General features: G+C 42.6%; 1 protein-coding gene across 10 annotated transcripts in view; it reads left to right on the forward strand.

Annotated features, from left to right (window-relative positions):
• The window catches only part of LOC140476618 (DDB1- and CUL4-associated factor 4-like), a 99682-nt gene that overhangs the window by 9771 nt on the left and 76319 nt on the right, over positions 1-13592 (forward strand). For 4 of the 10 annotated variants that reach the window (XM_072569495.1, XM_072569496.1, XM_072569492.1 and 1 more), the window contains exon 2: positions 1293-1410. In XM_072569495.1, the coding sequence (XP_072425596.1) occupies positions 1301-1410 (110 nt within the window). In that variant the 5' untranslated portion in view covers positions 1293-1300. Of the gene's footprint in view, positions 1-985; positions 1083-1292; positions 1411-13592 lie in introns of all 10 variants that reach the window. The other 6 variants (XM_072569497.1, XM_072569498.1, XM_072569499.1 and 3 more) reach the window with 2 other exon arrangements.

Here is a 13592-nt window from a genome sequence, read left to right on the forward strand (position 1 = left end):
TTTCTCTTTCTCTTTCTTTCTCTCTCTTTCTCTCCTTTTCTCTCTCTCTTTCTCTCTCTCTTTTTCTTTCTCTCTCTTTTTCTCTCTCTCTTTATCTCTCTCTCTCTTTTCTCTCTCTCTCCTTTTCTTTCTTTTTCTCTGTCTGTCTCTCTTTCTGTCTGTCTCATGCACAAACACACACGCATATTCACCCCATAGACTTATATATTTATTTTCAGAATTGTTTTTGCAGATACATTCTATTTTTGCTCAAAAAGCACACAACCTGCAGGTAGTCTATCCATGTGACATTTTATATATTCCTTCTTTGGAAATAGAAGCAGTCTGACTCAAGGTAGGGATATAGCCAGACTCTAACCTCACACCTTTAATACATTGTCAGAGCTGAGATGTCGCCCTTTTTTTATAAAACCTTAAGGTGTCTCCAGAATATGACTTAAAAAAAGTTCTGTGTTTTATACACTAATGACCAGAACCTGCAACCCATTCTAGAAGATGAAAAACTTAACAGCAATCTAGGTTTGTTCAATATATTATTTTAATTGCATGACGCTGTGATATTTTGCTATCAATTCTGTGTCTTATGATCCTGCCCCACTAGTTACCCGATGAAGGAGCAGCGCTCTGAAAGCTAGTATTTCCAAATAAACCTGTTGGACTATAACCTGGTGTTGTAACTTTTTAACTTTGTCCACGCCAGTCCAATACTGGCATCTCCACATCATGGTTTCTTTGAGTAAATTAAAGTAGTAACTCAATTGTTTGTGTATCTTCAACGTCATGGATTCTGTTTCCGTTTAAAACTTTATTTTGCGTGTTTTTCTACTGTGACATACCACCTGAAGCTGCCCATCTTTACACCAATGGCACTGAATCTTTGACAGATCACTTCCTAGATTTATCCCCCTCTCTTCTGCAACAGCAGACAGCTTGGGCTGCTCCCATTAGTTGCATTTCATGATTACCTGTCTTTTATATCTGACAGGTAACCTTGCAAGTCAGGCTGTCCCTTTCTCATTTATTGGTGTCTCCCTGCACCACATTGGCAGCAGTTGAAGAAGACAGCTCAAGGCCACTTATAGGTAATTAAGGAAGGGCAATTCATGCTGGCTTTGTGGAAACATCCATACCCCATGAATAAATTTGCTCAAAAATCTTTTGGTCCTTAAAGAAATGATCTTTGATAATATTTGTCTTATATGGAAAGCAATATTGGACAATAGTCATGGTTGGAGGTGAATATTGACACTACTCAGTGTGTTTTGATGCCTTAATGTGAATATTTTTGATAGTTACAGAAATGAAGCGAAATAAATGGCATCGTAGTCACCAGTATGGGTGGCATGATCGCCAACGACGACATCATCCAAGGAGATATCGGGGACACGATAGGCACTCATCAAGGGAATGGTAAAACTTTGCTACTTGTTGCTATATGAGGAAGAGCTAGCCTCACGTTTTAACATTGTATTGAGACCTTTGTCTTTGGCTGCTTGAGTAACAGTTATTGTGCTGATGGTGGTCACAAATCCATTCACTGAGTCATACAGGACAAAAGAGGCCCTTTGGCCCATAAATAGAATGACTAAAAATAGAATACAGTATTATCTATAGTAGGCTCATTTTCCCATTCTAGCCCCCGACCTTGAATAATATGACCTTTTGAAGTGTTCATCCAAGTACTTTTTAAAGCTTGAGATTTTCTGCCTCAACTTCCCTCCCAGGCAATGCATTCCAGACCCACATCACCTTTCAAGTGAAAAACAATTTTCTTAAATCCTCCTAAACATACTGCCTTCCACTTGAAAGTTATGTCCCCTTGGTATTGATTCTTCGACTAAGGGAAGAGCTGCTTTCTATTCACTCTGTCCATTTCCCTCAATCTTAATATACCTCTATAAGCACTCATCTCAACTGTAAAAGACAACAATATGAGCCTATCCAGCTTCTCTCATAACTGAAATGTTCTAACTGAAATCTTCGTTGCACCTCCTCCAATGCAATCATCTTCATCTTCACCTGAGACCAAAACTCAGGTTGTAAGTTTGCTCGTTGAACTGGTAGGTTTGTTTTCAGACATTTCATCACCATACTAGGTAACATCATCAGCAAGCTCTGATGTTTTGTCTCTTTATGTGGATTGGTCTGTTAAGGTGGGTGATTATAATTTCCTGGTCTTTTCCTCGGAGGTTGGTAAAAGGAATCCAGGAAGACGTGTTTATTGATGGAGTTCTGGTTTGAATGCCAGGTCTCTAGGAATTCCTGTGCATGTTTAGCCTGTCCTCTGATGGATATGTTGTCCCAGTCGATGTGGTGTCCTTCTTCACTTGTGTGTGAGGATACCAATGATAGTTGGTCATGTCTTTTGGTGGCTAGTTGGTCCCCATGTATCCTGGTGGCTAGTTTCCTGCCTGTCTGTCCGATGTAGTGTTTGTTATAGTCCTTGCAGAGTATTTTTGTACATGACATTCGTTTTGCTGGTTGTCAGTTCAGGGTCATTTAGGTTTATCAGTAGTTGTTTTCAGTGTGTTGGTAGGTTTGTGGGCTACCATGATGCCAAGGGATCTGAATAGTCTGGTCGTCGTCTCTGAAATGTCTTTGATATATAGTAGTGTGGCTAGAGTCTTTGTGCATGTTGTGACTTCTTGTTTGGGTTACTTCTGATTTGGGTTTGTTGTTTAAGAATTGGCAGACTGCTTATTGGGTACCTGTTGTTGTTCTTCTACCATGTGGTAGTCACACTATGGTAGGACAAGCTAAACAAAAATATGCACAGCATTCAAGCCAGAACTCCATCAATAAACACATCAATTTGGACCCCGTGTACCAACCTACGAGAAAAACAACTGGAAATTATATCACCCACCTTAACAGACCAAGAAACATAATGCCAGCACTCCTTGGAGGCTCACTGATGATGTTATCTAGCATGATGATGAAACATCTGGGAATAAATCTACAGGCTCAGTGAGCAAACTTACAACCTGAACCTCAACCTTAGCTATGAATCTTCTCAAAAATCGCAGAGACCAAAACTACACTCAGTATTCCAACTGTGGCCTAACTAAAGTTCTGTATCTCCTCCCTGCTTGACTCAGCTTTGTTGTGAAGAAATCTGTGTGTTACAGGCAATTACAATGGATTAAGATTCTGTTGTCCATGTCCATTGACTTCCATGGTCTCGTGCTGCTGATGAAGTGTTACGCTTCTTCTCAGGTTTTGTGATTTCGTCTGAATGATAAGGCTGTAAGGAAAAGTAGAATTTTTAACTTGTGACTTCAAAGTTTGGATTTTCATGTATAGGGAATCAATTTCGGAGAGGGTAATTCATGACTCGTGCCATACAGTAATGGGTAAACAAGGTTTCTTGCATAAATGTAATTGTTGTTCCTGAAGCTTATTGCAGTGTGTTGAACAGTTTTTTTTGGTCTCTGGGCACTGTTTTGTTGAGGACCTGAGAAGAACTGTCTTGACACAATTCACGCTTGAATTGCTGAATTCTTTTTAACATGTTCCTTATTTTGTTGGGAGTATCATGACAACTAAAGTGGCGAGGTGGCTCAGTGTTTAGCACTGCTGCCTCACAGCGCCAGACACTGCGTTCAATTCTGCATTGGGTACAGTGTGTGAAGTTTGCACATTCTCCCTGTGTCTGTGTGGGTTTCTCTGGATGCTCTGGTTTCCTCCAACAGTCCAAAAATGTGTAGGATAGGTGAATTGGCCATGCTAAATTGCCCATAGTGTTCAGGGATGTATAAGTTAGGTGCATTAGTCAGGGGACATGCAGAGTAATAGGGTTGGGGAATGGGTCTGGGTTCATTATTCTTCGGAGGGTCAGTGTGGACTTGTTGGGCCAAATGGCCTGTTTCCACACTGTAGGGATTCTATAATAAAGACGTGTCCCAGATGTCCTATTAACCTGTGCTAGGAGAAAGTGAGGACTGCAGATGCTGGAGATCACAGCTTAAAAATGTGTTGCTGGAAAAGCGCAGCAGGTCAGGCAGCATCAAAGGAACAGGAGAGTCGACGTTTCGGGCATAAACTGTGCTTTTCCAGCAACACATTTTTAAGCTATTAACCTGTGCTGTCACCTTCAGGGAATTGTAGACAAACATCCCAAGAAGCCTCTGTTCCTCTGAACTTCCTAGTCTCTTGCCATTTTGTGAATACTCCCTGACTTGTTTCCTCTTCCAAAGTGCATCACCTCACATTTATCAGGATTAAATTGCATTTGCTGCTAATCTGCCCATCTGATTAATCTGTTTATATCCTACTGTAATCATGGGACCCTTTTGTGGTGCAGCGGTAATGTGCCTACCCCTTAAACGAGTAACCCAGGTTTCAAGTCCTACCTGCTCCAGAGATGTCTAATAACATCTTTGAACAGATTGCTTAGAAAAATATATTAAATAAAAAGTTATCCTCCTGTAACCTAAGACTTTCCTCCTCACTGTCAACCACCCAGCCCAACTTTGTGTCATCTGCAAATTTACTTATCATTCCTCTCACATTCTCATTTACATCATTTATGAATACTACAAATAATCAACGACCTGGCACTGGTCCCTATGGTATGCCACTGGAGCTAGCAGTCAGTCACACAAACAGCCTTCTACCACCATCCTCTGTCTCTTGTTACTAAGCCAATTTACCCTGGATCCCATGTACCTTCTTTATCATTCTCCCATGTGGGGCCTTCGGGCCATGCTGAAATCCATACACACTACATCAATTTTCCCACTCTCATCTACACACATGAACACCTCTTTGAAAAATTCCACCAAATTCGTTAGGTATGACCTCCTTCTGACAACCCCTGATCAAAGCTTATCTCACTAAATGGAGTATACTTTTCTGCTTTATAATTTTCTCCAATAGTTTCTGTATCACTGATGCTAGAGTCATTGGTCTATATTCCTCCGGTCCATCTCTACCAATTTTCTTGTAAACATTAATACTTCTCAATGGCCAGAGATGATTTAAAAATTTGGGTCAAAGCCCCTCCAATTTCTCCTCTCATCTCCTATATATTATAGACCAGGCCAGATCTCCCAAACCATTTCAAGAAAAATGCCCAGACCCTAACTTTGCTAGTTGTTTTAAGCAGGTGTAAAGTGGGTATTCCAGGAGAGATGCAGCTGGTCAAACCACTTAGTTTTAAACAAAACAATTTATTCACAAGATTTCCAAATGAAACACAAACTAAAGAGAACTAACTATAGAATAACAACCTATCCGAAAACCCAACAAATTATCCCAACTTCATCATGCTGTTCCCAATATTTGCAACAAGGTGTGCCATAAACACCCCTTGGCACAGAAGGTAAAATCAAACAAGAGAGATGTCAGAGGGAGAGTAGGAACAGCCTGGACCTCCTCCTATGATTTCAGCAGCTTTTACAACACTACTGCTAAAAACCAAAAGCTGAGCTGGGAGAACTGGCCACTCACCTTTTATTGTACAAGTTTTTTTTCAAAAACGTGAAAGCCTGTTATCTGAGGCAATATCTGTTAGCTATAATCAAACTGGCCCTAAACCCTTTGACTTAAACTTTTCGGAGTCTGTGTCTTTTACAACCTCTCTGAAAAAAAATATAAGGGGCATCATAACTTTGTTAAAGCAGCATTTACATTACACACAACATCATAGGAAACAATTTATCCAGATAGTCAGACAACAGGGACCCTTCGGTCCAACTCGTCCTTGCCAGTCAGATTTTTCAGATTAAACTAGTCCAATTTGCCTGCCTTTTCTCTGGCATTCCAAATACGCACTGTGGGGAAAAAGTTGCCCCTCGAGTTTCTTTTAAATCTTTGCTCTCTCATCTTAATCCTATGCCTTCCAGTTTGGACTCCCCTACCTGAGGGAAAAGACCTTTGCTATTCACCTTTTCTGTGCCCCTCATGATTTTATAAACCTCAGTAAGGTCACTCTTCAACCTCCGATGTTCCAGGGGAAAAAAGTCTCAGACTATCCATCCCTTCCTCATAGCTCAAACTGTCCAGTCCCAGTAACATCCTTGTAAGTCTTTTCTGCACCCTTTCCAGTTTAATAACATCCTATAGGATGACCAGAACTGCATGCAATACTCCAAAGGTGGCCTCACCAATGTACTGTACAGCTGCAACATGACGTCCCAACTCCTACACTCAATGGTCTGTCGAATGACGTGAGGCATGCCAAAAGCTGCCTCCACCATTCTGTCTATCTGTGACACCATTTTCAAGGAGCTATGTACCTGCAGCCCTAGGTCTGTCTGCTGAACAACACTACCCAAGGCCCTTCCGTTAACTGTGTAAATTCTGCCCTGGTTTGTCTTGAGTGCAACGTGGTGCACTTTGTTATCTAAATTAAACACCATCTGCCACTCCTCAGCCTATTGGCCCAGCTTATCAAGATCCCATTGTATTCCTCGATAACCACCTCCACTGTCCACTATACCACCAATTTTGGTGTCACCTTCAAATTCGCTAACAATGCCTCTGATATTCTCATTCAAATCATTTATATGAATGACAAACACTGATCCTTGCAGAGCACCACAAGTCACAGGCCTCCAGTCCAAATAACATCCCTGTACCACCACTCTGTTTCGTACTGTCAAGCAATTTTGTATCCAATTGGCTAGATTTCCCTGGATCCCATGTGATCTAACCTTACTAACCAGTCTATCATGCGGAGCCTAGTTGAAGGCCTTGCTGAAGTCCGCGTAGACAGTGTGCTCTATGCTTGGCTATCCTCTTGGTCATAGCCTCAAAGAAACTCAGTCAAGTTTCTGAGATATGATTTATCATGCACAAAGCCACGCTGCATATTCCTGATCGGCCCTTGCCTCTCCAAATGCACATAAATAATGTCTCTCAGGATCGCATCCAACAACTTAGCTCCCACTGACATCAGGCTCATTGGTTTATAGTTCCCTGATTTTCCTTTCTTAAAGGAAAATCAGGTGGGCAAAAAGGGAATTTGAGAAAGCTTTGGCAGATGAAAGGTGACGTGGAAGCTAGGAAACTTGGGGTAATTAGACTTACTACAGTATAATCTTTCTTAAAGGGACAGCATTAGCGACTCTACAGTTTACAAGTACCTCACCCATGCCTGTTGATGATACAAATATCTCTGCTAGCATCCCTGCAATTTATTCCCTAGCTTTCCACAACATCCTGGGATACGCTTGATAAAGTCCTGGCGATTTACCCACCTTAATGCATTTTAAGAAATTGAGAACTTCCTCTTCAGTAATGTGGATTCTTTCTTAGACATCACTTTATTAATGTTTGGGGCAGCATGGTGGCTCAGTTGGCTAGCACTGTTGCCTCACAGTGCCAGAGACCCGAGTTTGATACCAGCCTCTGGCGACTGTATGTGTGGATTAGATTTTCTACAGTGTGGAAACAGGCCCTTTGGCCCAACAAGTCCACACTGCCTCTCCAAAGAGTAACCCACCCAAACCCATTCCCCTACCCTATATTTACCCCTAACTAATGCACCTAACACTGGGCAATTTAGCATGGCCAATTCGCCTGACCTACACATCTTTGGCTTGTGGGATAAAACCGGACCACCCGGAGGAAACCCACGCAGACACGGGGAGAATGTGCAAACTTCACACAGACAGGCGGGAATCGAACCCAGGTCCCTGGTGCTGTGAAGCAGCAGTGCGAACCACTGAGCCACCGTGCCCCTGAAACACCATGGAGTTTGCAAATTCTCCCCGTGTCTGCGTGGGTTTCCCCCGAGTGCTTCGGTTTCCTCCCGCAATGGAGTCACAGGTAGATAGGATAGTGAAGAAGGCGTTTGGGATGCTTTCTTTTATTGGTCAGAGTACAGGAGTTGAGAGGTCATATTGTGGCTATACAAGACCACTGTTGGAATATTGCATGCAATTCTGGCCTCCTTCCTATCGGAAAGATGTCGTAAAACTTGAAAGGGTTCAGAAAAGATTTCCAAGGATGTTGCCAGGGTTGGAGGATTTGAGTTATAGGGAGAGGCTGAACAAGCTGGGGCTGTTTTCCCTGGAGCGTCGGAGGTTGAGGGGTGAACTTATAGAGGTTTATAAAATCACGAGGGGCATGGATAGATGGGGGAGTCCAGAACTAGAAGGCATAGGTTTAGGGTGAGAGGGGAAAGATATAAAAGGGGCAACATTTTCACGGAGAGGGTGGTATGTGTATGGAATCAGCTGCCAGAGGAAGTGGTGGAGGCTGGTGTAATTGCAACATTTAAAAGGCATTTGGATGGGTATATGAATAGGAAGGGTTTGAAGGGATATGGGCTGGGTGCTGGCAGGTGGGACTAGATTGGGTTGTGATATCTGGTTAGCATGGACGAGTTGGACCGAAGGGTTTGTTTCCATGCTGTACATCTCTCTGACTCTGTGCAGCTTAGGTGAAATGGCCCTACTAAATTGTCCATAGTGTTCAAGGATATGTAGGTTAGGTGCATTATTGAGGGGTAAATGTACAGTAATGGGAAATGGGTTTGGCTGGGATTCGGAGGGTTGATGTGGACTTGTTGGGCCGAAGGGCCTGTTTCCACTGTAGTAGTTCTAACTACCCCAAGTTCCCTAGCTTCCATGTCATCTTCCATCTGCCAAAGCTTTCTTGAATCCCCTTTTGGCCCTATACAAGGTCTATCCTTTTCCTCAGCTATTTTAAAACTAATACAATTATAGTCACTGGTCTCAAAGTGTTCCCCCACTAACACCTCAGTCACTTGCCCTGTCTTATTTCACAAGAGAAGGTAGCGTTTTGCTTCTTCTCTAGTCGGCTCAACTGCATATTGATAAAGAAAATGTTTTTATACACACTTAATAGATTGCTCCCATCCAAGCCCCTAACACTACGACAATCCAGTCTATGTTTGGAAAGTTAAAATCCTCTACTGTGAAAACTCTTTCGGATATCTGAGATATCCCGACATGTTTGCTCCTCAATTTTCCACTGACTATTAGATGAGGTCTATATTGCAATCCCATCAGACTCCCTTCTTATTTCTCAGTTCTGCCTATGGCTTCACTTGAATATCCTAAGTATTGTGTGATATTTTCCCGAATCAAAAACTCCACTGCCCCTTCTTTCTTGCCTTCCCTTCAATCCTTTCTATAACATTTATACACTGGAACACTGAGCTGTTAGTCCTGTCTCCCTTGGTCATGTTTCAGTAATAACTATGATATCGCAGTCCCATGTTCCCATCCATACCCTGAATTAATCTGCCTCACTTCCACTGAAATAAATGCAGTTTAATTCCTCAGTCTTACCTTGTTCTCTGCCTTGCTCTTGACTGCCTTGTCTAATTACCTTGCTCCCTTTAACTTCTGAAGCAACCTCTTTTCTCAGTACTGCTGAGGATTCTGCATCCTGCAGCTTCCTCATTGGTTTGAACGCTCCTGAGGAGGTCTGCAAATTTCTCCACCAGGAAATTGGAAGCTGTCTAGTTCATGTGTAACTCATCCCTCTTTTACAGGTCATTTCTGCCCCAGAGGAGATACAGGTACACAATCGTTTATTTAAAACCCTCGGGACCAGCTGGTTTCAGAATTCGGACTTTTTTGGATTTCGGAATAAGTGACAGTTTAACAGTGAAATTTTTGAAAATCTGACGGAACAGCAGAAACACCTGTGAATACTATGGGCCCTGAGATAGCATTGACGCCTCCCAGTGCTAGGCCACACCCCCAGTGTGACATAGGTCAAGTGGAGTTGGGTTAACTACAACCTTGTTAATGAGGAAAAAACTTCACAAAAAACACTTTGGAGCTTTTTGGATTTCGGGATTTTGGATAAAGGATTGTTTCCCTGTACCAATATCTAAAACTCAGAATTCTTGCCTCCTGTACCAACTTCTCAACCACTCATTAATCAAGTCCTCTTATTGCTACTCACACTAGGACGGGCACTGGTTTGTCCACTTCTAACTGCTGGAACCCCCAATGCCTGCTCATTTCTTATACTGATCTGCTGTCACAGTTAACCATCTTCTCAAGTTCTGTACTTGCATTCTCCCCAGTACAGACAGATGTAAGTACTCATTTAACACTCTTTCACTATCTTCCGGGTTCACAAACATATTGCTCAGTTGATTCCAAATAGTCCCTATTCTTTCCCTGGTTAGCCTCTTTCCTTTGACATAATTATAGAATATTGTGGGATTCTCTTAATTGTACCTGTCAGTGTTTTCCTATCACTCTCCTAATTGATTTCTTGAAATTCCCCCTGCACTCCCTATACTCTCTGGGTCCTCTGTTATTTTGCATCTATTGTGCTCTCTACTTTATCCAGTGCCAAATATTCCTAGAAACCCAGGGTTCTCTGGGTTTTGTTGCTCCTACATTTTATCATAAAGGGAGCATGTTGGGCTGTGTCCCCCACTCCCTGTATCTTTTTAAGCACCCTCTGCTGTTCTGCTGTAGATGTATTCTGAAGTAGCTTATCCTAAATCACGTTGTTTCAATCATCTGTGGAATGTGGACGTTGCTGGCTGGCCAGCATTTATTACCCGTCCTTAGATGCCCTTGAGAAGGTGGTGATAAGCTTCCTTCTTGAATTGCTGCCATTACCTGCTGTGTGGTAGCTGACCATTTAGGCTAGGAATTCCAGGATTTTTGACTCAACGGCAGTGAAAGTGTGGCGATATATTTCCAAGTCAGGAATGTCATTGTCTTGAAGGAGTACTTGAAGATGATGTTCCCATTTATCTTCTACTCTTGTCCTTCTAGCTGGGAGTGGTCGTGGGTTTGGAAGGGTGCTGTTGGAAGATCTGCAGTGAATTTCTGAGTGCATCTTAGTACACAGTGCTGAAACTGCGTGTCAGTGGTGGAGGGAGAGAATGTTTATGGGTGTGTGCCAATCAAATGTGGCTGTTTAATCTTGGATGGTGTTAAGCTTCTTGAGTGTTATTGGAGCTGCACTCATCCACTCAAGTGGAGAATATTCCATCACACTCTTGACTGTGGTTTGTAGATGGTGGACAGGCTTTGGGGAGTCAGATGATGAGTTACTTGCTGTAGTATTCTTTGTCTCTGACCTGCTCTTTTCACTACTGTGTTTATGTTGTGAATCCAGTTCAATGATTACCCCCGGGATGTTGATAGTGGGGAATTCAGTCATGGTAACACTATTGAATGTCAAGGGGCAGTAGTTAGATTGTTTCTTATCGGCGATGGTCATAGCCTGGCATTGCTGTAGTGCAAATGTTGCTTGCCATTTGTCAGCCCACGCCTGGATATTGTCCAGATGTTGCATTTGAAGATGGACTGCTTTAATATCTGAGGAGTCGCGAATGGTGCTGGACATTGTGCAATCCTTAGCAAACATTCCCACTTCTAATGTTAAGATGGAAAGAAGGCCATTGAGGAAAAAACATAGAATATTACGGCGCAGTTCAGCCCTTTGGTTTCACAGATCGGCGCATCATCGAGGGCTAATCTGATGTTCATCTATCCGACACCATTCCATTATCATCCATAAGTTTATCCGAAGACCTTTTAAATGCTCTTAAAGTTGGTGAGTCTACTATAGTTGCAGGCAGAGTGTTCCACACCCCTTACTCTTCTCTGAGTAAAGAACCTACCTCTGACATCTGTCCTATATCTATTACCGTTCAATTTAAAGCTATGTCTGTCGTGCTAGCCATCACCATCTGAGGAAAAAGGCTGTCGCTGTCCACTCTCTCTAATCCTCTGATCATCTTGTATGTCTCTATAAAGTCAACTCTTAACCTTCTCTCTAACGAAAACCGCCTCAAGTCTCTCAGCCTTTCCTCATAAGACCTTCCCTCCATACCAGGCAACATTCTGGTAGATCTCCTCTGTATCCTTTCCAATGTTTCCACGTCCTTGCTGGGACGTAGTAACCAGAACTGTATGCAGTACCCCCAAGTGCAGCTGCACCAGAGTTGTACAGTGTTGTACAACTCCAACATGACTTCACGGCTTTGAAACTCAATCCCATCAGCCCAGCTCTACAGCTTATCTATGTCCTTCTGTAACCTGAAATATCCTTTAGCACTGTCCACAACTCCACCGACCTTCATGTCATCAGCAAATTTACTAACCCATCCTTCTATGCCTCATCCAGATCATTTATAAAAATGACAAACAGCACTAGCCCCAAAACAGATCCTTGCAGCACCTGAACTCCAGGATGATTTCCTCATCAACCATCATCCTTTCTCTTTGAGCTAGCCAATTTCTGATCCAAACTGCTAAATCGCCCTCAATCCCATTACTCCATATTTTGTGCAATAGGCTACCTTGGGGAATCTTCTCAAACACTTTACTGAAATCCATATACAGAGGAACCTTGATTATCCAAAAGACATGGGTGGGGAGTATTTTGTTTGGTTAATCGACTCTGGATAACGTAGTTTAGCCAAGCATCGGGACCTTATGATCTTGCCAATAATTCGATATTCGGATAATCAAATGCCAGATAATCTAGGTTCCTCTGTACGTCACATCAACCACTTTAACCTCATCCATCTGTTTGGTCACTTTCTCAAAGAGATCAATAAGGTTTGCGAGGCACAATCTACCCTTCGCAAAACTATCCCTAATCAACTTATTCTTCTCTACATGATTATAAATCCCAACACTTTACCCACCATTGAAGTAAGGCTCATTGGTCTATAATTACCATGGTTGTCTCTACTCCCCTTCTTGAACAAGGGGTCATTTGCTATCGTCCAGTCTTCTGGCACTATTCTGTAGACAATGACGACATTAACATCAAAGCCAAAGGTTGTACAATCTCCTCTCTGGCTTCCCAGAGAATCCTAGGATGAATTCCATCCAGCCCAGGGGAGTTTCCAGAATTGCTAACACCTCCTCATTATAAACCTCAATCTTGTCTAGTCTAAAAGCCTGTATCTCCGTATTCTCCTCGACGGCGTTGTCTTTTTTCAGTGTGAATACTGATGAAAAGTATTCAGTTCGCGCCTCTCCTATTTCCTCAGACTCCATGCATAACCTCCCACTACTGTACTTGACAGGCATTGTTTTATTCCTGACATACCTAGAGAAAGCTTTAAGGTTTTCCTTGATCCTACCTGCCAACGACTTCTCATGTCCCCTCCTGGCTCTTCTTAGCTCTCTCTTTAGGTCCTCCCTGGCTAACTTGCAACTCTCAAGTGCCGTAACTGAGCCTTTGTGTCTCGTCCTAACATAAGCCTCCTTCTTCCTCTTGACAAGAGATGCAACGTCTTTAGTAAATCATGGTTCCCTTGCTCGACCACTTCACCCTTGCCTGACAGATACATATTTATCAAGGATATGCAGTAGCTGTTCCTTGTACAATCTCCACGTTTTAATTGCAATCTCCTTCCCCATTCTATGCATCTTTAGTCTTGCCTAATTGCATCATAATTGCCTTTCCCCAGCTATAAATCTTGTCCTGCGGTATATACCTCTCCCTTTCCATCACTAAAGTAAACATAACTGAATTGTGGTCGCTATCACCAAAGTGCTGACCTACTTCCAAATCTAACACCTGACCTGGGTCATTATCCAGTACCAAACCCGATGTGGCCTCACCTCTTGTTGGCCTGTCTACATACTGTGTCAGGAAACCCTCCTGCACACATTGGACAA

Source organism: Chiloscyllium punctatum, chromosome 4 (genome assembly GCF_047496795.1).
Source record: "Chiloscyllium punctatum isolate Juve2018m chromosome 4, sChiPun1.3, whole genome shotgun sequence".
NCBI classification, from domain to species: domain Eukaryota; kingdom Metazoa; phylum Chordata; class Chondrichthyes; order Orectolobiformes; family Hemiscylliidae; genus Chiloscyllium; species Chiloscyllium punctatum.